The sequence below is a fragment of the Panthera tigris genome, chromosome E1 (genome assembly GCF_018350195.1).
Source record: "Panthera tigris isolate Pti1 chromosome E1, P.tigris_Pti1_mat1.1, whole genome shotgun sequence".
Lineage (NCBI taxonomy): Eukaryota > Metazoa > Chordata > Mammalia > Carnivora > Felidae > Panthera > Panthera tigris.
The window spans coordinates 3160117-3181912 of record NC_056673.1 but is presented as its reverse complement, the minus strand read 5'-3'; the positions used below and the strand labels follow the sequence as shown (position 1 = coordinate 3181912).

At 49.2% G+C, this 21796-nt stretch overlaps 1 protein-coding gene across 8 annotated transcripts in view; it reads right to left on the bottom strand.

Moving 5' to 3' along the window:
- NDEL1 (nudE neurodevelopment protein 1 like 1) overlaps positions 1–21796 on the bottom strand; it is a 76806-nt gene that overhangs the window by 32353 nt on the left and 22657 nt on the right. For 3 of the 8 annotated variants that reach the window (XM_042966034.1, XM_042966035.1, XM_042966037.1), the window contains exons 5-9: positions 21052–21200; positions 19174–19310; positions 17161–17334; positions 12929–13020; positions 9216–9367 (exon numbers count right to left, since the gene is read on the bottom strand). In XM_042966034.1, coding sequence (XP_042821968.1) covers positions 9216–9367; positions 12929–13020; positions 17161–17334; positions 19174–19310; positions 21052–21200 — 704 coding nt within the window. Of the gene's footprint in view, positions 1–1427; positions 2768–6126; positions 6162–9215; positions 9368–12928; positions 13021–17160; positions 17335–19173; positions 19311–21051; positions 21201–21796 lie in introns of those variants that run through there. The other 5 variants (XR_006211057.1, XR_006211056.1, XM_015539192.2 and 2 more) reach the window with 4 other exon arrangements.

The window sequence follows — 21796 nt, the reverse complement described above, 5'->3', positions numbered from 1 at the left end:
CAGGTCACGATCGCATGGGTACGTGGGTTCGAGCCGCGCGTCGGGCTCTGTGCAGACAGCTCGGAGCCTGGAGCCTGCTTCGGATTCTGTGTCTCCCTCTCTCTCTGCTCCTCCCCTGCTCACACACTCTCTCAAGAATAAATATTTTTTAAAAAGTCCGTGGTAACTTTCATGCCTGGTGACATAACGTACTATCTGGGCAAGTACAAAGTAGCCTCTTCAGCCAAATGATCCAAACGGAAGGCGGAGGACAAGACCAAGAAGTCGGCCGGCTTCCTCAGGGGCTCCTGTGCCAGGGGCCGCCGCAGCTACAAAAACACCCAAAAATACAGGAGGGTCTCCTCCTGAAGCCTGCAGCTTACACGGCCCTTTCACGGACCTGGCCCGTGCTCTCCTGGACCCAGAGGTGGCAACACGTGGTAAATGACAGACACATGGGTTCCTGCAGCCAGCGCCCCCCCACCCCCCAGTCATCACTGACCAACAGTCTGCAGGGGATGATCCCAGGGGCGTCTAGCTGGAAGGGAAATCATCTGGGAGCCAGGGGCCAGGATTCAGGGCTCAGGGACTCATCCGTGCCTTAACTGCATTAGTTCTACTTCTGTTTTCCATCTGAGGCTCCTGCATGAACACAGAGACCTGCTAGGTCCTTCAACCTCTGATCGGATCCAATCCTTGCACAGATGGTTGGGAAAGAAGTTGGGAAAGAAGCTGGGAGCAGAGACGAGTTCTCTCCGCAACTGCTTGGCCAGCGCACCCAGGCCCGGCACACCCAGCACCCCGAGGGTCTCTCGGTGAGTCCGCTTACAACACAATCTCTGAACCGACTAACAGGGTATTTCTGCCCCGTACTAACAGAAGAAATTTTTACAAAGGTATCGGACTTATTCATGTTTCTTATTTGCTTACAAATTGGATTCGCTTTTATTCACTTACAGTTTTAAGACTACAGACCATCTGGTTTATTTTCACTCATCATTACAAGCGTTAGGGTTCAGAACCGGACCCACTCGTACAGCCGCCCCAGTCTCCCCGTCCCTCAAATCCAGTCACTTTGCGTCTTTGCTCCCAAACACCCGGCATCTTCCCTCACTTGCCAACATCAACCTGAGGGATGAGGACAGAAGCCCAGAGCCAAGTGACATCCAGCCCCAGAACACGGACACATGTCCTAAAAGCAACACATCCAGAGGGCCGGCTCCTGGATCCACCACCCTGTCCCTCCTCCCTCCTCCCTCTTCCCAGACCACCACGTGCAGCCCCAGGCCTTCCTGGAAACTCCTGGAAATCACAGCTACGAGCAGAGACCGGCACCAAGAACCAGCATGAGAACACCTGCATCAGACACCTCCTCGGGAGACCGCCCAGCTCTTCTTTGCACCGCCCCCCCCCCCCCCCCCAACACACACACAGCTGCCATCTGTCTGCACACCTCGAGTCAGAACCCAAGGGACATTTCTGAACCTGCCTTGCAACTCTGGTCTTCTCTCCCAGGCTGGCAGAAACCCAATAAAGCAACCTCAATCCGTTTTGTTTTGTTTTTTTCTGTGAAATTTATTGTTTCCACATTAAAAGATTTTTTCAGGGGAAGTATTTTCTTTTAACCACATGATGATCCTATGCCGCTGCCCAGAGTAGGACACCATCGTAAGTCATTAACATGCCGTGTGAGTTCTGAATAAATAAAAGCTACAAAGCCCAAGTTATATACAAATATCTTAGGCGATAATGTTTACAAACCTATGTACAATAAAACAAATGTAAACAGTAAATGCAGCATGAGAGTAATCAAGATGATCGGGAGCAACCACCTACGGCCAGTCTGCCCGCCAGAAGCCCCCTGGATGGGGCCGCTCGACGCTTCCTAACACAAGTGGACAGGCCCTCAGAGGACAAAACAAAACGCCCCGAAAGATGTCGCTTAACTGAAGGACCAGAGAGCTGGCAAGGAGGCTGCCGCCCCCGCCCCTCACCCCGAGTCTGAGGCACACGGATGAGGAGGAGACGGTGCCCCGGCCCCAGAGGCTCCCGCTAGCTGGGGTCCAGACGGGCATTTCGCTGCTCTGGGAGGCAAGTCTATGGAATGATAACCGCTAAAGTAAAATCAGAAGGTGCAGAAAATGTTCCCTAATTCAGTGACCTTCCCGACCCCCGACCAGCAGCAGGTCACACGGTGGGGAGTGGAGCTGGCGAACACGCGATCATGAGCGCTGAAGAAGCGTGGGCGGGAGCCGGCGGGAGCTGGGGGGGAGGGGCGGGGGCACGTGTTGACCTGATCTGGGGGAGACCTTCTAGAAGGTCGGCGATGTCTTAAACACAACTAAACCCTATCCGTACAGCTGGGTGGGAGCTATGGGGCAGGCGTGATGATGATGGGTACTTCTGCATCCAGTGACCAAGGAGTACACGGACGTGCCACCTTGTGACCCACGAAAGTGCAATCATGTGAGACCAACGGCACCACGGCGAGAAGAGGAAATAGCCAGTATTGATATCGCGCAGAGTCCTGGGGCCAGGCAGGGCCCAGCAGCCGCCGCCGCATGCAGCCTGCCCTCTGCCAGCCGTGGGGAGGCAGACGCAGGGGCCCAGGCCGGGCCCAGGCACCGAGGGACGAGGCGTGGGTGTCCTGGGCTGTCGGAGGAGGGCAGGCGCCCCCACCCGGAGGCCGGGCACTCACACACTGAGAGGCAGCATACCCGGTGCTGACGACGGGCGCGAGGAGCCCAGACCAGGAGGAGGAGGCGCTGGGTCAAAGCCGTTTACTGCCCTGTGGGGGTGACCAGAGCACAGAGGGGAAGGGAAGGGAGGGGAGGGGGGAGAGAGAGACACTGTCATTTAAAATCACTCGACACCCGACAAGAAATGCACGTGCCCTCTACGGGCGCTCCCCTTCCGGCCCACAGCAGGATCGTGGGGCCCGGGGAGAGAGGCTGCCGGGAAGGCGCCAGCCGGTCAGAGCCTCGAGAACTCGGCGGTGCCGGAGCGAGATTACATGCTCCCCGCTCGGCAACTCCGTCCTGCCAGCCACAGCCCTGACCTCTCCCGTGCGGAGCTGGGCTGAGTGTCTGCCAACGGGGAAGTCGCTAAATAAATGATGGTGCAACTCAACAATGAATTCTATACGGCCATTAAAAACACATGCCACAGCCTTCTTTAACAGCACGGGCAAGTACTCAGAACGTAATTAACACTAGGTAGAATGAGCAGTTACCGACCTGTATGTGTTCAACGACGTGAAGGAAAAAAGTAGTTAGGTGCTAGATTCTAAACTGCAACCTCTTATATAAATGGATGTTACTTCTAGGCAGCTACATCTAGAATGTGCTAGAATGTGCGGGGAGGGGGACGCTACACATATATGTATATAAAATCATATATGTTACGGAAAGAAAATTTAACGAGTTACTTTTCCTCCATCTGGGTAGCGGGTAAATTTTAATACTTTATACTTTTTCTTTGTTTTCCCAATCTCCTACACTACACGTGAATATCTTCACAAGACGGAGGAAGAAGTAACTGTTAAACTGTTTCCCAAGCAGAGCCAGACAGGGGAGGCTTCTCTGCAGAGGCCTGAGTGCCGTGCCCAGCCCAGCCCAGCCCAGCCCAGCCCCCAGAGCCTGCAGCCAGCACCCGGCACCCAGGCCCAGAAGGCGCAGAGTGCCCCAGCCCCGCCCAGCGGCCCCCACAGCCACAGGAAGCAGCCGGCGAAGGAGCACAGGGCTGGGACCTCTCTCAGGAAGCCACGCAGCCCTTCCATACTGAACACGCTCCCGGGGAATCCGCCCCACTCGCGACCTGAGAGGCGCAGCCAAGCGCGGGGCCCGCACCGTGCCGCGCGTGCCATCGCTGTCCCCCCGCCACCACCTGCTCATCACAGGGGTCCGGGGAGTTGAACACGGGCTCAAGGAGAGAGGTTCTCTTCAAAGGAACGAGAACAGACACACACACCCTACAGGTTCATCATTTCACACACTGAAGAAGCAACTCGGAGAAACGGGCATGCACAGAGACGACAAATGACTCTGACCACTCTGAAGAAAGAGTTAACATCTGAACTCTGAAGTAACCAAGCTCAGAGCAGAGATGCTGCCTTTGGAATCAAGCCGGGTACACTCAGACCAAGAGCAAGAGGAGGGGCTCTGGGAGGGTGACACCCCCCCCCCAACTCCCTCCCCCAGCGAGCACACCCAGGAGCTCCCCTTTCCTTTCTGGGCTCGGGGAGGGTGGACATCCAGGCTTCATCACCTGTGAAAACTTCAGATCACCCTCTCCATTCTGCCTGTGACTCTCCTCAGGGCAGGGCCGCACCCCGCCTGCCCCTGCAGCCTCCACGGGACAAGCCCCGGCTGTCATTCAACCAGCCAGTCCCAGGGCCCCAGGACCCACTTCCTACTCCTAGACGCTCAGCAACAACGAGGCGGGCCTCCGCTTTAAACATGTGACCACCAGACTCCGGCCCCAGAGCATGGCACAGGCCCCGCTGGGCACCAAGCAGCGGCCGGCACCTGTTCCCCCAGGGACGTGCCAAAACCCCGGGAGAATGGCCCCACATGCAGGTTTAGGGCTGGGGTTCCTGCATTTTCAAGCTAGATAGACCTTAAAAAACGCCAAGTTCATCCCTATCGTTCTATTACTAAAGAGACCAAAGCAAGCCCAAGCCCAGCCTAGGCTCACCCCGTGAGCTTGTCAACGGGGGCGCAGGCCACATTATCTCTTCCCTGTCTGCGCCTGGTCAGAGGGCACCTGACAGCCCTCGGCAACAACTCCGGTGCTCCCGATGCCGCCCAGCTCTAACGGGGAAAGCAGCAGTGCAATCCGGAATATAAGAGGAAAACAAGTAGGTGGGCGATTCCTCTGTGTGGGCAGAAATGCGAATTCTTGATCTGAAGGCAGGATGATGCACAGAGAGAGTAACAATCTGCCAGGGCCTCTCTGGGCACCTGAGTCAAGGTGTGGGAAGTAAAAGGCCGGGTGGGGGTGGGTGGGGGGCGAGGGGGAAGAGAAGAAGAAAGAGGGAGGAAGGGAGGGAAGGAACGAAGGGGAAGAGAGAGAGAGAAAGAGAAACAAACCAAAGGAAGGGAAAAAGGAAGGGGGAGGAGGAAGGGAGGAGGAGCAGAAGGAGGAGGCTGTCTGCCGAGGTCCTCTGGGGAACAGAAAGCTGTGCAGTGGGGAAAAGGCTCCAAGAGAAGCAACACCCCCTGCCCCTCACATCTGGTTTCAGGAGCAGCAAAAGAGCCAAAGGGACATGTCCCAGTGGAGAGGGAATGGGCAGGGATGGAGAACCAGATCTGGGAATCACCTACACCAAAAAGGTTCCAGAAGCTATGAAATGTCATGGTCTTACCACCATAGTCTGGTTTGAGAGTCTGAAAAACGGAGAATCTAGCTAAGGGCAGATACCAAGGTCAGCTGTAAAATAGCAACAGAAGAAGTGAGAAGGCAGACAGAGCTAGTCGGGAGGGCAAGAAATCTCTCGTGACAGAGACAAAGCACGGAGACGGAACCCTTCCGAGCAGCAAGGACAGGACGAGAGAAGGCCGGAGGTGCTGCGTGAGTGCAGGCTCCCGGATGAACGGATGCTCACACAAGCCCCCGCAGCTCTGCGAACTGAAAGGTGCATTCCTGACAGGACAGATCGTACACACACAAGTCCGTCTAGAACATTCCGGCATACTTGGAGATACACGAGTGAGTGTGGAGGAGAGAGCCCCCACCAGCACTGGCGCCTGCCTTGAGAAAACAGAGGGCTCCAGGTAGCAGGAAGAACCCTAGTCCCATCAAGTCGAATCAGATGTGATCCCCGGGCCTGACAGGGACACTCCACCCCCTCGCCCAGACTTCCAGCGTCATCACCGCAGCCCCTGACCCTACGTCACAGGGGTCACAGGCCTGCTGGCCACAAGGGCCCCAGGACCGCCACCACCAACTGTCTTGTCCTGCGCGGCCGAGCCAGTACGAAGGGGGACAGTCGGCCCAACGGGAACCTGACAGGCCACTCGCGGGCTGTAAGTTGGTTAAAGCAGAGTCAGCCCCATGCAGTTAGTAACACCACTCTGTTAATGCGTCTTCCACCATATACCATGACTGCGAAAGAAGGAAAAGAGCACAGCAAACAAATTCAGTTACCCATGAACAACGTGGGAAATATGACTTTTTCTTGCCTAATAAAAAAAAAAGGAAAAAACATTACACAGTAATACAAGTACGATCTTCACAGCGTGTCCTCAAAGTGGTCTAGTCTACACCCACCTACACACACCCCAAACGACACGAGCCGGCTTACAGACCAGGGTACATGCTACCACAGAGACGAAGCGAAAGCGGATGAAGAAAACACAACGTTTTCGAGAGAAGTCCGGTGGCTGTGCTACACGTGAGGTTTCGACACAGAGGGCCACCAGTGGCTGAGGACACGGAGCCATGCCGGGGAAGGAGGTCCAGCGAGCCACAGTCTAGAAACCGGCAGAAGCGACCAGACTAGATAAAACCCTGTTTCTGGGAAGCCCTCAGATCGCCAGAACTTACAGGATATTTTCAAATCACATGCACTACTATCTGGGGAGAGGGCGGTATCGTGTGGTTCCATGTGGTCAGGCCTCACTGCATCTCAGGATTCTGAGGGAAGGGGAGGGGCGGGGCGGGCACACGCGCTCGCACCTCCTCTACTGAAGCCCCTCCCTCACCGTGGGGCACTGGTAAGCTCAGTGACAGAGCCACAGGCACACTCCTCCGGAGCGGGACGCAGGACAGGCAGGTTCCAGAGCCAAAGGCTTTTTAAAATGAAGTTTTTCCTGCTGCTAAAAGTCCAACTACACACTTCTACGCTTCTGTAAGAAATGGTGTTTTTTCTTTTAACCCGCCAGACTGAAAAGTGGAACTGGGAGGTGGGCTATTCCCCCCCCCTTCCTTCTGCATCGTTAGATTTTATCTAGTCACTGCAGCAGCAGGAAGAAAGGCAGAGTTTAGAGCCAGGCAGGCCAGAAGGAAGCCAGAATCCAAGCAAAGGGGCAAGGAAGGACAAACACAGCAAAAGCACCAGAGGGAGCCTCGGGGATATGGCAACTAGACAAACCTAATTCCAGAAAGAGGTTAATATCGGGGTGTGTATGTACAATCCACATAAACTAAGCACTTGGGAAAAGGCAGGCCCACAATAAGCACATTTAATTCTTACCATAAATAGTTCTATTAAAAATGTGTACTATTTAAGCCAAAACTAAAGATCATCTGTAACTGTTTCTCTCGGGAGGCACGCCTCCAGGTTCGGTTCCGAAAATAAAGCCTACACTTGCATCCAGGATGTTCCTCAGGGGACAGGGGCTCCGCGACAGTGCCCAAAGCCCACGCCTGGTTCCAGGTTACTCCGAATCCTCCACAACTACCTTAGACTGGGTGCATCTCTGGGCATCCCTGCCCCGGGGCTCTGCATCAGCGCTCAGGAAAAAGCCAGGAGCAGTGACCCTGAACTGACCATGTTACCCCTCCCTCATCGTGACTGTTCTAAGGACCCTCTACATACAAAGGCATCCCTCCAACCAGTCCATTTCTGGTTCACACCTGTTCTCACGTCACAGGGCATCCGAGGCAAGAAGTATGATGCCAGATAAAGACTAATAACTACTCTATTGCAGGTTAATTAGAAGTTGCAAAAATCACAAGTTGGAAAAAAAAATTAGGTACTGTTTTCATCACTCAGGAAAACTACCCCTTAACTCCCCCTGTGAATGGCAACTTTCATGTAAAGTATCTATTTATTCCGCTTGCCATTACAGTATGAAAACAGGCACTCCTCAAGAGTGCCTGAAACCCCTAAACCTGAGGAAAATTAATTTTATACTTACGCTCCCTGAGGAATCCCAACGGTCAGAATGAAGCTCTGATTCATATACTGCTATTCTAGAATGTGCTCCTTACTGAAATGTGTATACTTGAAGGAAGAACTCCCGTAAGGGAGAGAGAGAACCCAGAACACTCCGCAAGGGTGGACAAAAGGCGCTGTTCACAGCGGACTGTGTGCCACATCCAGTCCTCCCTAAATGCGCCATAGTGAGGAGAGCTCCTTTAAGAAACTGAAGTTTCTAGAGGCGCCTGGGCGGCTCAATTAGTTGAGCGTCTGACTCTTGATTTCAGCTCGGGTCATGATCCCAAGGTCATGGGATCAAGTCCAGCGTTGGGCCCTGTGCTGAACATGGAGTCTGCTTGGGATTCTCCCTCTCACTCACTCTCTCTCTCTCTCTCTGCCCCTCCCCCAGTTCTTGTTCTGTCTCTCTTAAAAAAAAAAAAAAAAAAAAAAAAAGCTGAAAATCTCTAGACTTGCATCTGTATCGCTTTCATAGAACAAGAACAGCCTCTACGACTCAAAAAACAAGCAAGGGCTCACGGCACCTCAGCCGCTGTTCCAGGAACAGCTACATGAGGTGACGCGGTCAGGCTACCCAGACCACGGTCCTAACTGGTTGTAGCCAAATCAAGGCACATCCAAAGGATAACCGTGCAGCGTCGGTCTCTTTCACTCGAGGTACAACAATATGTGCTGACATGGAAAGATCTCAAAAGCCTAAGTCGTGTAGGGGGCAGCAGAGCAATATTTAAGGTACAGCCCCACAGACTCTCAAAAGCATGCGGCAGACGCAGAAAAACAGGACCCTATGTGCCCAGGAATAGGCGTAAGGATGTTTACTCTTTACGCACCTGTACCAGCTGGAACCTGCTGCACTGAGGGCGCACCACTGCTTCCAACTTACGCCAGTTTTTTTTTTTAACTCTCAACTCCCCAAAACCACCTTCTCATCATACTGAACCGGTGCCTCCTGAACTGTATTTGATCCAGAGGGTTCATATTTTTCTAAAACGCAGAGTCCGCACGGTCACGACCACAGTGCTCTCGTCCACCCTTACCACAAACTGGCCGAGAACGTCTCCCAACCTTGAAGCACCCTGACCACAAGGACAGTACCACGGCCATCCTGAATACCCAGAGCCTAACACTGCTGCCTGGCAAGAGTCTGCCTCCCGAGACGGAAGCCTCAGAGCTCCCAGGGCAACAGACTCCATGGGGACCTGAAGACAACAGATTTCGGGTCCCCTGAGATCTGGGTGACACCATCTCAGGTAGGCTTACCGGACAGAGTTTACCTTTCCGAAGTTCAATAAGCTCGCTTAATAACGTGCTACGTCACTGCTCCAAACTATCATTTAAAAGGTCCAAGACTTACCCTTTGTCAAAGAAAGACGTGTGTCCTGATCGAGGGAACTTTGTGCTGTCGCTGTTCATCAGCCCACAGTTAACATTCCCTGAAAGATAGGATTTTCGTGATGCCTGGTCCTTTGCAAAATTCCTGCAAGCCGCTAGTTTGGATTCTAAAGCCTACGGAAAGAAGGAGGAATGATCTGGTTGTCAAAACAGTAGCTGTACATAAAAATCTGCATTTTAAGACACTTCTATTTCAAGACTAAAATTGTACTTTCTCAGTGGATAATGGTAGCCATTTAAGCCACAATCACCTCACTAATAGAAAGAGGGGATATTTATGCTGACTCCAACATCACGAGCTCAGAACAAGTTATTCCCCTCAGTGTTACCAAGGATTACAGCTATAATCCTGACCTTCACTAAGAAAAATGTGGCACAAGTAGACAGAGACAGATGCCAGGTTCCTTTCTGAGTTGTGGACTATTAGAGAGCCATTCATTTCCTACATGCAAGACACTCATTCATTCAAATACTTGCTGAGTGAACACCGTCCTACAGCACGACCTGTGTCTGAGGGATCAGTAGTACAGACCTGCAGTCTGACACTCGGGAGAAGAGGGGTCTAGAAATGAAGATTGAGAAGATATTCACGCCAGGGAGTAGACAAGGTCATGGCTGTGAATGAGATCAGGAATTCAAGGACAGAACTCTGAGTAAAATCAACACTGAAAGGGCACGCATATGAAGACCCACCAAGATGACAAAGAGAACGAGCAGGAAGGCAGGAAGCAGACCTGACACAGGATCAGAGAAGCAAAGAAGGCATCACGTGCACATGCTCGCTCTCTCTCAAAGAAAGAAAAAAGGGGGGAAGTGCCTGGGTGTCCGGTTGAGCTGACTCTTAATTTCGGCTCAGGTCACGATCCCACTAGTGAGATCGAGCCCCCATGTCAAGCTCCCGCAGAGCACGGAGCCTGCTTGAGATTCATTCTCTCTCCTTCTCACCTGCTCGCACTCTCACTCTCTAAAATAAAACTTAAAAAAAAAAAAAAAAAGGCATTTAAAAAAAAGTCAGTGTTGAGTGTTTCAAGAAGTAGGGCAGAACAAAGAGCATCCATTGGGTTTGGCGGTGCTGAGATCATCAATGAGCAGGGGACAGAGCCCAGACTGGGCTGTCTGGGGAGCATGAACGCGGTAAAAAATGCTAACAATAAATGAAGACACACTTTCAAAAAGCCTTGCTGTGAAGGGAAGGGAGAAAGAGGGTGACCGTTAAAGAGAGATATAGGGTAAAAGGAAAGAACGGATGCTTTTACTTGGATTAAACACTGTAGGATTCGTAATACACAAACATCACATACAAAGTATGTACATGACACATAACGTGTAACCCGTAAAGATGACATACAAATATTACAACACAGTAAAACGCTAAAAATACAGGAGACACCGACAAGAGGGCTGGAAGACCTGGGATCCAAGGCACAGAGGGACAAAATCAGCCATGGGCAGAACATGATACTTTGACCACGGAGATAAAAAGGGAGAATGGCTACAAACACAGGCGATGAGAGGAGAGTAACAAAAGAAGGTAAGAGGGGAAACGAAGAAGTTGAAATCAGAGGGCCTTGATTTCTCAGTGGAAGAGGATGCAGGAGTGGGGATGGAGCTTCCAGTTCAAGTCAGCGGACAAAGGAGGACAAAGAAGTGGAAAATGAAACATCCCTAAGAGCACGCAGGGCTGGCAAATAACCGCAGACCAAAAGCTCTGGTGACGTCTGGGAGGCAGGCTGTCAACTCCATGGATAAACCACACAGGGACTCCCAAGGTCACCATTCGGGCACCATTTCTGAATAAATCACTTAACGTAATAAGCAAAGCAAACAAGGAACAAAGAAAGTTGCGGACAGGAAGTCCAGGAACACGCAGAGCCAACCCGGGGACGAAGGGCAGAGAACCACAGCAGAGAAGCCACGAGCCTATCCAAGCGCAGGCGGGAAGGGACCGTGAGAAGCTGCGAGACACGAGACCTGGCAAAGAAAGGCCTGGCTTCTTCCACCCACCAGAAGAAGGTGGTAATTGAGAGCGCCAGGAAAAGGAAAAAGGAAAAAGGTAATTGAGAGTGCCAGGAAAAGGAAAAAGGATACAAATAGGAAAAAACTGGGCATATTTTGAGTAAACCATAAAAAAACAAATGCTTGACACACGGTTGAGTCAAGAGCCCAGCTCCTGCTCTACGATGGACAGTACACGGGGCGGGGGGGGGGGGGGGGGGGGGGGCGGGGGGCAGAACACTGTAGACGCTACAAGTTTTCAGTTTTTACAACCAACCAGTGGAGAGTGCAAGATGGGACAGAGAACTCACAAACACAACAAGGAGCTGAGAGTGTAATAAATTGAGAAACAGAGGTTTAAGCATGTCATTTAAAGTTATAAAAATAACCAAGAGACCAAAAAATAAAAAACTGGGGGGATGTGAGTTAACTTCATCTTTTTGCTTAAAGCTGAGAAGTCAAGACACCAAAAAATAAACACATTATTTGAGTTATGGAGCTAAATACCATAATTCTTGTAACAAATGGGATTTTAAAAATGGTTAGGAGAAAACATTATGTACTGTATGAAATAATTTTTATTGTTTTTTATACTAGGCTAAAATGCAGATTTAGAATTACTCTGATGGTCAGAAAATCACTGTATCAGCCAGAAAAGGCAGACACGGGACCCTGTACCGTGGCCTCCCATTTCTTCATTATGTGACGCATAATGCAATTTCTGCTTTTTTCAGAAAATATCTCTCACAAAAAAGTATGTGAAGGGGCAGTGGATAGCAGGCAGTTTCAGGGGCAGATCACTGAGAAGGGAGGTAGAAGTCGCCGAGGGAAACAGGAAAGGGAACCAAAGCAGGAGGTGCTAACTTCACAGTGGCATAAATCCACACAGCTACGTAACTGCTTCCTGAGATCCAGGTTCAGGGAAGGAGAGGTCCAACTGCTTGACTGATCCAGACGGCAGGTCTCGTCCATGGCCAAAAAGATGACGAGTCAGCAGTGACAGAGTAAGCCATCTGTGGGATCACGGATGAGCACAAGAAATGAAAGCAAGAGATGGCTAAAAGGCCAAGAGGCTCCCACCACTGTAAGGTCAGAGAGTAGGTATTCTAGAAGGAAAAAACTGAATAAGCAGTAAAACGAGTTTAATATTTCAAAAGCCCAACTGTTCTGGAATACCGGGTTAGAGCCAAGGAGACAGCACAGAAGCTCAAGTGGCCAAGGAGCAGTAAGACAGACGTGACTAAGACGAGGAAGGCCCGTCATGAGCCAGTGCTGAGTCCTGCAGAGACAGCTGAGGGGGTGGTCGGGGGGGGACACTACAGCAGGAACAGGATTCAGGAGTGGCACAGAACACATAGCAGGCCACAGAGCAATCAGTGTAGAAAAAGATGGAGGGACCACGATGGGGAAACAGCCATGGGGACACACAGAACGCCCCCGGGGGTTGGGGGTGGGGGGCCAAGAGCTCAGCGCGCAGGGCCGTCTGCAGAAGCACTAGCGGGCCCGAGCCCCAACACTGTTCCCCGGAGCAGTCTCGGCTCATCACCAGATGCTTCCGTCTCTCTGCTTAATCAAGGCCTTCAGCACAAGAAGGTCCCCTTTTTTTCTTCCCTCCCTCCGAATTAAGAATTCAACACCTTGGCAGCTGAAATACGCGGGGGTAAATAATTGAATGCTTACCCCTACTTTCCGTAAGAGATCCCCCACGATGTTTAGTGCTGATATCCTAGCAGAAGGAGTTAGTGGACTGGTACCAAAACCGTTTGGTATAGCTAGAGAAAAAGAAGAGAGGAGTGGTTACACTTGTTGTTCCCTCTACATCTTGTTGCCGGTTTTGTTGTTGACGTTACAAAGCAGAATACGCGGAATGAAAAAGAATTCCAAACCGTGGACAGGAAGTACAAAGTGGGACACCCTCAATATGTTGAACTGTCTCCTTCAACTGACTGATATTTAGACTACACCTAATTTTACATTACAAATAATGCTAAAAGGACATATATCCTTCAAACATCTAGACAAGGATTTCTGGAGAAGCGATTCCTAAAAATAGAACTGCTGGGTCACAGGATATGCCCATGTCGTCCACCTTAGGAGATACTGCCAAAATGCTCTCTGAGAAGGTTGTGCCAAGGTCAGCAATCTGTATGGCAACGCCATCAACGATACGAGACATTATCTTTTTCTTTTTTTTTTTTTTTTTTGCCAATTTGATAGTCATTCTGTTGTGTTTTTGTTTCCTTGCTAACTAGATATGTGAATCTCTTCTTCTGGAAATCATCTGTTTATCCTCCACACTTCATCTACTGGGTGGTCTTTCCTTTAATCAACGTGCAAGGGCCCTATCGACTGTAGACGTTCACCCTCTCTCTTCTAGGTCTTACACTTCTCAGTGTGACATTCATCTTCCAAGCTTTTTGTTTTGGTGGGGAAGCCTGGGCTTCCTCACCTTGGTATCATAAATATGTTCCTCTTACGTCCTCCTTAGGTTTTCCTGATTTTTTTTTTAACATTTACATCAGTTGATCCATCAAATATCGAAGCTTTTTTCAAACGGATAGCCAAATGTCCTAATACCGTAACATGAAGACGACTCGTCTCATCTGAAATGGCACTTTTCATACACTGAATTCCCTATATATTTTAGTTCCATTGACTTATTAGTCTATTGCACCAGAAATAGGCTGCTTTCATTAAAACATGCTCTGCTGTCTTGAAGGGAAAAGCCTGTTGTTATTAGCCTATTTCAAGCTTTTCTTGGCACACTTACTCTTCCAGAGTAACTTTAAAATCAACTTGCCAATTTAAAAGACCCTCTTGGGATTTTCATTAGCAATTTAAATTACTCGTTGATTTGGGGAGAACGGATGCTCCCGCAGTCTCCCCACTCGGAATGGGGTTATTTCGTGGGACATTTACTCACACCTTCTTGCACGCCCTCAGCAGCCGTTTTCAGTCATGCACGTTTCTTCCGTTTACTTTTGAGATGGTGTCTACCAGTTACGAGCTCTTGGGCTAAACTGCTACATACGAATCCATCTCTGCCACTGAGTAACTGTGTGAGCTTTAGTAAGCCGCCCATATGTAGAAGAGGGCTAATAAGAACACTTCAAAGTCGTTGTGAAGTTTAAGTTAGCTAATACACTCTCGAAACACCTGCCCATAGGAAGCACTCAACGCTACGGAGCGCTGATCAGTACGTAAACGCTTTGTTGCTGCCGTTCACTGTCCTTGTCCTCCAGAATACAATCTAACTGAAGGTGGGGACGCGGTCCCATTCACCACTAGACTCCCAGCGTCTAGAATAATGCACGGCACAGGACAGGGGCTCACCAGGGTATAAACAAACTGCTGTACTTTTCTCGGCAGGTATTTCCAGACCTCGTTTTTCCCTATTACCCTCAAACTATTAAATCTGTGCTTTTATGGAAAGCTGTCTTAGATGCTTTTTGGAAACCGGCAGTGTTACTTCTAAAATACAATTAAAGACAGACCACTTCATAGAGGACGGCCCTTCAGGCTTGCACTGATTTCACTAATCTCCAGCTTCTCGTCAGGTCTGTGCTGACTCATCTGTCACACAAGTGCGGTGATCTGGCACGCAGCAGCTTTCAGGTTGGTTAAAGTGCACACTCTCAGTCCCAGTCTGCAAACGTCCCAGCCTACTTGGACAAACAGCACTGCCTCGGGGTTGACAATCTTAATCCTGTGCCAGAGCAAGCAAGCTCTGTGTCCCACTGACCTTGCCCTGCTCACCGCAGCCAAGTCCCTGAATTAAAACTCTAATGAGCTATGACAGGACGCGCACCTGTCTGGGTCTTACCTCAACTGAGCTCCCGATTCTTCTGATTAGGGCTCAACTGAAGAATTTTCAGAACTTAGCCACACAGTTCTATCGGTACCAGAAAGCAAACCTTTGTTCATTCTCAAATGTTAGGAATTCTGAGATCCTCAAATACACAAGCAGCCATTCTCCAAAATGGACAGTGAGAGTTTTTGACGCCTGCGACCATGTGCACCCCGCCTGCTCTATGTCCTCGGCAGCAACCCCAGCACAAGCGTAAATAACACCACCCTAACGACTCTATGGCATTTTCCCGTTCCTGAGCCAATTTCACCTTATAACTAAGTGAAGGTAGGAGAAGTTCTCTACTGAAGGGCTACTGAGCACTTGAAATGTGGCTACTGCAACTGGGAAACTGAATTTTAAATGTTAATTCACTGTAATAAAAACTTAAATGTGAACGGTCACACGTGGGCTAGCGGCTACTGTACTGGGCAGGACAGATAGAGCGAGCTTACTTCGCTGTCTGAAGAGAAAATCTTCTCCTATCACTCTGAAAGAGAAGATCCTTTATTTAAAAAAGGGATGGGAAGAAAGAGCTCCAGTCTGGGAAGAAAAAAGAATGGAGGAGTGGGAGTGGCCAAGTATCTGCAAGCTGCAAAAATGAAACAAATCTGAATGAAGCCCTGTGGGGGCTCCATTCTAAGGTTCTACGTAGTGGCCACTAAGTGGTGTTTCTGCTTAGCTGGATATAAAAAACCATACTGGCTGACAGCAAAAGGAACATTCTCACGTACTGCTCGTGGATTACTCCGAATGTCACCTCTGAAAACGGCAGCCACCAAGGCACGTAACAGAAAGCTCACGCCCACCTGAGCCGAATGGTAACTCAGGGAGTCTCTCTGTACACGCCGTGTGTAAAAGCCTCTAGTCTTCGGTGATATGTGAAGTGGCCCAAGAAATAAAACTGTATTTAAATACAATCCCCAAGCTTATGTGTAACAAGGTGTGGCACAAGCAAACACACACACACAGCGGAAAAAATTCCGCATTAACAATAGCTGCCCCCGGGAATGCAAGCTGGTGCAGCCACTCTGGAAAACAGCATGGAGGTTCCTCAAAAAACTAAAAGCAGAACTACCCTACGACCCGGCAATTGCACCACTAGGCATTTATCCATGGGATACAGGTGTGCTGTTTCGAAGGGACACATGCACCCCCATGTTTACAGCAGCACTATCGACAATAGCCAAAGTGTGGAAAGAGCCCAAATGTCCACGGATGGATGAATGGATAAAGAAGATGTGGTGTGTGCGTGTGTGCGTGTGTGTATACACACACACACGTATGTGTGTGTATATATATATATATATATATATACACACGCACACACGCACACACACACAATGGAGTATTATTCGGCAATCGAAAAGAATGAAATCTTGCCATTTGCAACTACGTGGATGGAACTGGAGGGTATTATGCTAGGTGAAATTAGAGAAAGACAAAAATCATAGGACTTCACTCATATGAGGACTTTAAGACACAGGACAGATGAACACAGGGAAGGGAAGCAAAAATAATATAAAAACAGGGAGGGGACAAAACAGAAGAGACTCATAAATATGGAGAACAAACTGAGGGTTACTGGAGGGTGTGGGAAGGGGGATGGGCTAAATGGGGGAGGGGCATCAAGCAATCTACTCCTGAAATCATTGTTGCACCATATGCTAACTTGGATGTAAATTTAAAAAAATAAAATTATGTTGAAAAAAAAAAAAAACCAATAGCTGCCTTGCAGCGGTTAGACTGCGGTGGGTCTTTTTTTTTCAACTTTTCAACATGAAGCTGTACTCCTGCTACCATCAAAAAATCAACGTTGCTTTGAAAAACCTGCAACTTCTTAAAGACTCGATGCATTAAGCTGCTCTTACTGCACACGCAGGCACCACTGCCCTGTGCAGGAGCCGCCTGGGAAACCAACCTCTTCCTCTGCTCCGCAGAGTGCTTGATTTCACCAACTTCTAAAGTGAAATCGCTGCTCACCCCACGGCGACCCCTGCTTCCACGGCAGACCCCCTTCTGTCGCTAATCCACCACAGGTGCAGAAAGAAAAGACAGCACAAACCTTTGGGTGAAGGAAAACTGTTCTCCGTCCCTTTGCCAACGGGAGTAGCTGGCAAAGAAAGCGATGCCTGCACGGCGGAGTCCATCTTTTCACAGTCCAGGGTCGGAGAGCTGGGCGCCGACTTTCTGGTGACTTCCTGCTGTCTCTCCCGGACTGCCAGTTCTTGTCTTAAATCTGCAAAATGTTGCACAGGGAATAACACTCACTCGAGGAAGCAGACACACCCAGCAAAGTCACATCTGAAAAGCCGTAAAGACGTTCCTCCTAAATGACTATTTCCCAAAAACGAGTTTCCTATTTAATGCTTTTTATTTCTTGGGGTATAAAAATGACAACCCTACCGTCTAAATGATCTTTTAGAACTAAAACACTTGGGAGGGCGCTTGGGAGGGCTCAGTCGGTTGAGAGTCCGACTGTGGCTCAGGTCGTGATCTCGAGCCGATCAGTTCATGAGTTCGAGCCCCACGTCGGGCTCTGTGCTGACAGCTCGGAGCCTGGCGCCTGCTTCGGATTCTGTGTCTCCCTCTCTGCTCCTCTCCCACTCATACTGTCTCTCTCTCTCTCAAAAATAAACATTTTTTCTTAATTTTTCTTAATGTTTATTTATTTTTGAGAGGGAAAGAGAGAGACTGAGTGCAAGCAAAGGAGGGGCAGAGAGAGACGGAGATACAGAATCCGAAGCGGGCTCCAGGCTCTGAGGTGTCAGCACAGAGCCCGATGCAGGGCTCGAACTCACGAACCGTGAGATCATGACCTGAGCCGAAGTCGGATGCTCAACTGACTGAGCCACCCAAGTGCCCCTCAAAAATAAACACTTAAAAAAAAGAAAAAGGAAAAAAAAAGCCAATACAAATGCTATAACCTAAGAGGACAGCAAACTATGCTCATGTGCAAAAAGAAACAGGATGGAGGCCAAACCAAAACTCACACTGAACCTACAGGACACAAAAATAAATGCTCTTTTCAACTCATTTGCTTTTATTCTGTTCTTTTGGGATTACTGCAAAATCAATGAAGTACACTTTTAGAATTTTAAGTGGGTTGGTATGGTTTATTAATTATCAAAATGCAGTATTTTGTTATAGAAAGGAAGCATTCAAAACAGCCGCAATTTTTTTCTTGCTTTCAAATCTAGAATTTTTAAGCCCAAATTAACATTTCCTTTTCCAGTTATTCAACTGACCTACAGAACACTGACGTTAAAAAAAAAAAAAAAAAAAAAAAAAAGTATACAAAGTTATCCCATTCCTGGGTATATACCCAAATGTCTATCCGTGGATAAATGGATAGACAAAATGTGATCTGTGCATGTAACAGGGTCTTATGCAGACTTAAAACGGAAGGAAATTCTGACACGTGCCACTACAGGGATGAGCCCTGAGGACGTTATGCGGAATGGAAACAAGCCAGTCACAAAAGGACAAATACCGTACGGCCCCACCTCTGTGAGGTTCCTAGAAGAGTCCGATTCACAGACACAGAAGGAAGAACGGCGTTGCCAGGGCCTGGGGGCAGGGGGCCGGGGAGTTACACTGCTGTACAAGCATATAGTGAATACATACTTTCCTTTTAAAATTCTCCCTCCCTCCGTCTTTTGTTTAATACTTGGTAGAATGCAGACTACAAAGAAAGCAGTCTCTTCTTTATCATATGTGCACACACGCAGTGTCATTATGTGCGTAACACAGGAGAAGACCCAAAGAAACCAAGCAGGACGCGCACAGTGGTAGCAGTTAAGGTTCTGGAAAACAGACCAGGGTTTGAATCCCCACTGAAAAGCTCTAAGACTTTGGGCACAACTCCACCTCTCTCTGCTCAGTTTTCTGACCTGTAAAAGGGGGATAACACTACCTACTTCTTCGAGTTGATGATGTAGGTGCTGAGAGACTAAAAGCAGCACAGTGCCTGACAAAAGGATCGTGCACACGGCCTTCAACCTTGCTCCTGGAGCTGGCTTAGAACCAGGGCTTAGGGACAGTGGGGTAGAGGGTGTTCTTCAAGTTTTAGGTTTACCTCTGGCTTCATCCTTTAACCGCTGTACAGAGACTAACAAAGATTCCTTTTCATCAAGTTCACTTTCTAAAAATGCATTTCGTTCAATGGCCTGATTTAGCCTTTGTTCAAAGTCTTCCAGTGACACTATTGTTGCTCTAAAAAGAAGAAAAAAAAATTGGGAGTCCATGAATTAAATAAATAGCATGCAAACAGCTAATACAAAAGGAAACTGTCCGTTTAGCTCATGCCATTTCCTGACCTAGAAAGCCTGGCCCAGTTGAAAGAGAATGGTCTCCACCCCCTTGTGACCTCTGGTGGCACTTAGTGTCTCTGTGGCTAGTTTGGGCCATTCAATGTATTCTCTTAAATGCCCACCGAAAATCCTTACGGTTCCTTAAAGGCAGGCCACCTATTACACACTTTGTCTCCCCCCCCGGGTTGTAAACACAACAACCAAGTTGACACATTTCCAAGAAGACTTTCCAACAATTTTAGAGCACATTAAGAATTAAAAATGCGTTTAAAACACCAAGTCCCAGGTCCCGCTCCATTTACTCCATGTCTTCTTCCTGCATTTCTCGTCGTGCTCATTTATTCAACAGACATTAACACGCACCTACTACGTGCCCCCTGCCCACTGCGTGCAGCCTGCTACAGAAATAAAATTCCCTAACCTCAAGTTCGAACTCTTAATGCCTGTGGCCAATTTTACCAAGTCCTATCGGCTGTCAAAATGTCTCTCAACTCCACTCGCTCTCCCCCAACCTTCTGCCCCTGGCTCAATTCCTCATCCATCACCTGGATTACTCCTCAAGGGTCTTCCTCCCTACTGCCAGTTCCTCAGTCCTATCCCATCAAAGTCTGGTGTCCCTCCTTTGTTTAAAAAATTCTTCACGAGGCCCTCATTGCCTCTAGAACGGCTTTCAAACAGCACACAAGGTTCTTCCCAATCTGGCCCCAACCACTTTCAATCTCATGTTGTGCAGCCACACGGTCTCCACACGTCAATCGAAGTGAGATATTCCCACCTCCTGAGCCTTCCTGCCTCTCTGCCTTTACAGCTCTCTCTTCCCCTGGCTGGCCTCTTCCCTCCTCGCAGACTGCAGCTTCAGTGCCAGCGAAGGCTTCCCCAGCTCCCCCACGGTACGCCAGCAGCCGCCGCCTCTGTGCCCTGGAGCCGCTTGGACACGCTCTTCGCTCGAGTACTGACCGTGTCAAAGGTCCACGTCGGTCCCACCCGAAGGCAGCGGCTAGCTCACCTCTGTCATCCTCAGCTCTAGCATCAAGCCAGGCATGTAGGAGTCACTCAGACATTAAGGAAAGAACTACCAGACGGTAATTGTAAAGTAACAGGAATCAAGTTTGGAATGGTTCAGAAACAACTCATTACAGACTGCAGAAAAGCTCAGCAACAGTAACAACAGCAAGCCACTCTAGGCCGTGCGGCAGAATCGTGACGAAAGCAGTATTCTGAGAAAATCCATAGGTTAGCATTTAAACTGAAGAGAAGGAGAAGGAGTAAAGATGTAAAGACAGATCAGTGAGGAAGTCACTACAGAATTCAGGCAGAAGATGCGGGGCCTGCCACAAGTGTGGCAGCACTAAGAACACAGAGGGAAAGACAGAGGAGTAAAGGAGAGGTGTTTAAAAAACAAAACAAAACACCAACAGGACCAACAATGGTAATGAAGGACAGAAGAAGGACAAACAGGGAGAAAACCCTGGGAGGGCATTATCTGGAGAGAGAAGGATCGATTTAGCACCAATGCGATGAAATACCAGAAGGCAACGTTCTGGGACCAAGATCTAGGTGACAGGCTGAGCTGAGAGCTGACAGATCTTCAACCCTGATCGCCAAGTCTGCTTGTTGCAACCGAGTGCACAGCATCCATTTACCTCTTTGCTCGCTCCAGATCATCGTTGGCCTGCTCCAGCTCTCTCACATACTTATGCAACTGCTCCTTGATGGCCCGGGTCTGACTTAAGTCGTCTTCTAATACCGACACCTGCTTGTAGCTCTGTGCATACTGATGTTCTAGTTTCTCCTGAAGGCAATGGGTATAGGAAGGAAAGTGTGTGTGATTAATACAGAGTTGTCCTTAATGAAGGAAGCCACCCAAACCATGAGGGCAGGGATCCAAGGAAATTACCCGCAATCTGAGGTGATGGTACTCCTCTCCTCCTTACATTAAAAAAAAAAAAAGACATGCATTCCAAGCACCTTAACTCATAAATTTAAAGAGTCAACCATTCTCCCCTCAGAAAGAAATCTAATAATGACCTCTCTGAAAAGAGGTTATTTCCCTATTTTGTGAAACTACTGCCTCAACCCCACACTCGGGGAGGGGGGTGAACTCTGGGTTCTCAGGCTAAACGCGGCCCGGGTGAGCACAGAGAGGGAGACCACCACCCAGAGCCCCACTGCCCTAGCTCTCACCTGTGTCCCCCCCCCCTTCCCCAAACCATAACCCCACCCCACGCCCAGGGGCACAGAAACCCTCAAGCCCTTGGCTAAGGCAGGCGATGGACAGCAACAAAGGGGGTTAATCCTTTAACTCCTAGAAATCCCTTTTTAAAAAGGGATTTTTTTTTTTAAACCCCAAATGAACTTCAAAAGTAAAGAGGCTATGAATAATGGAAT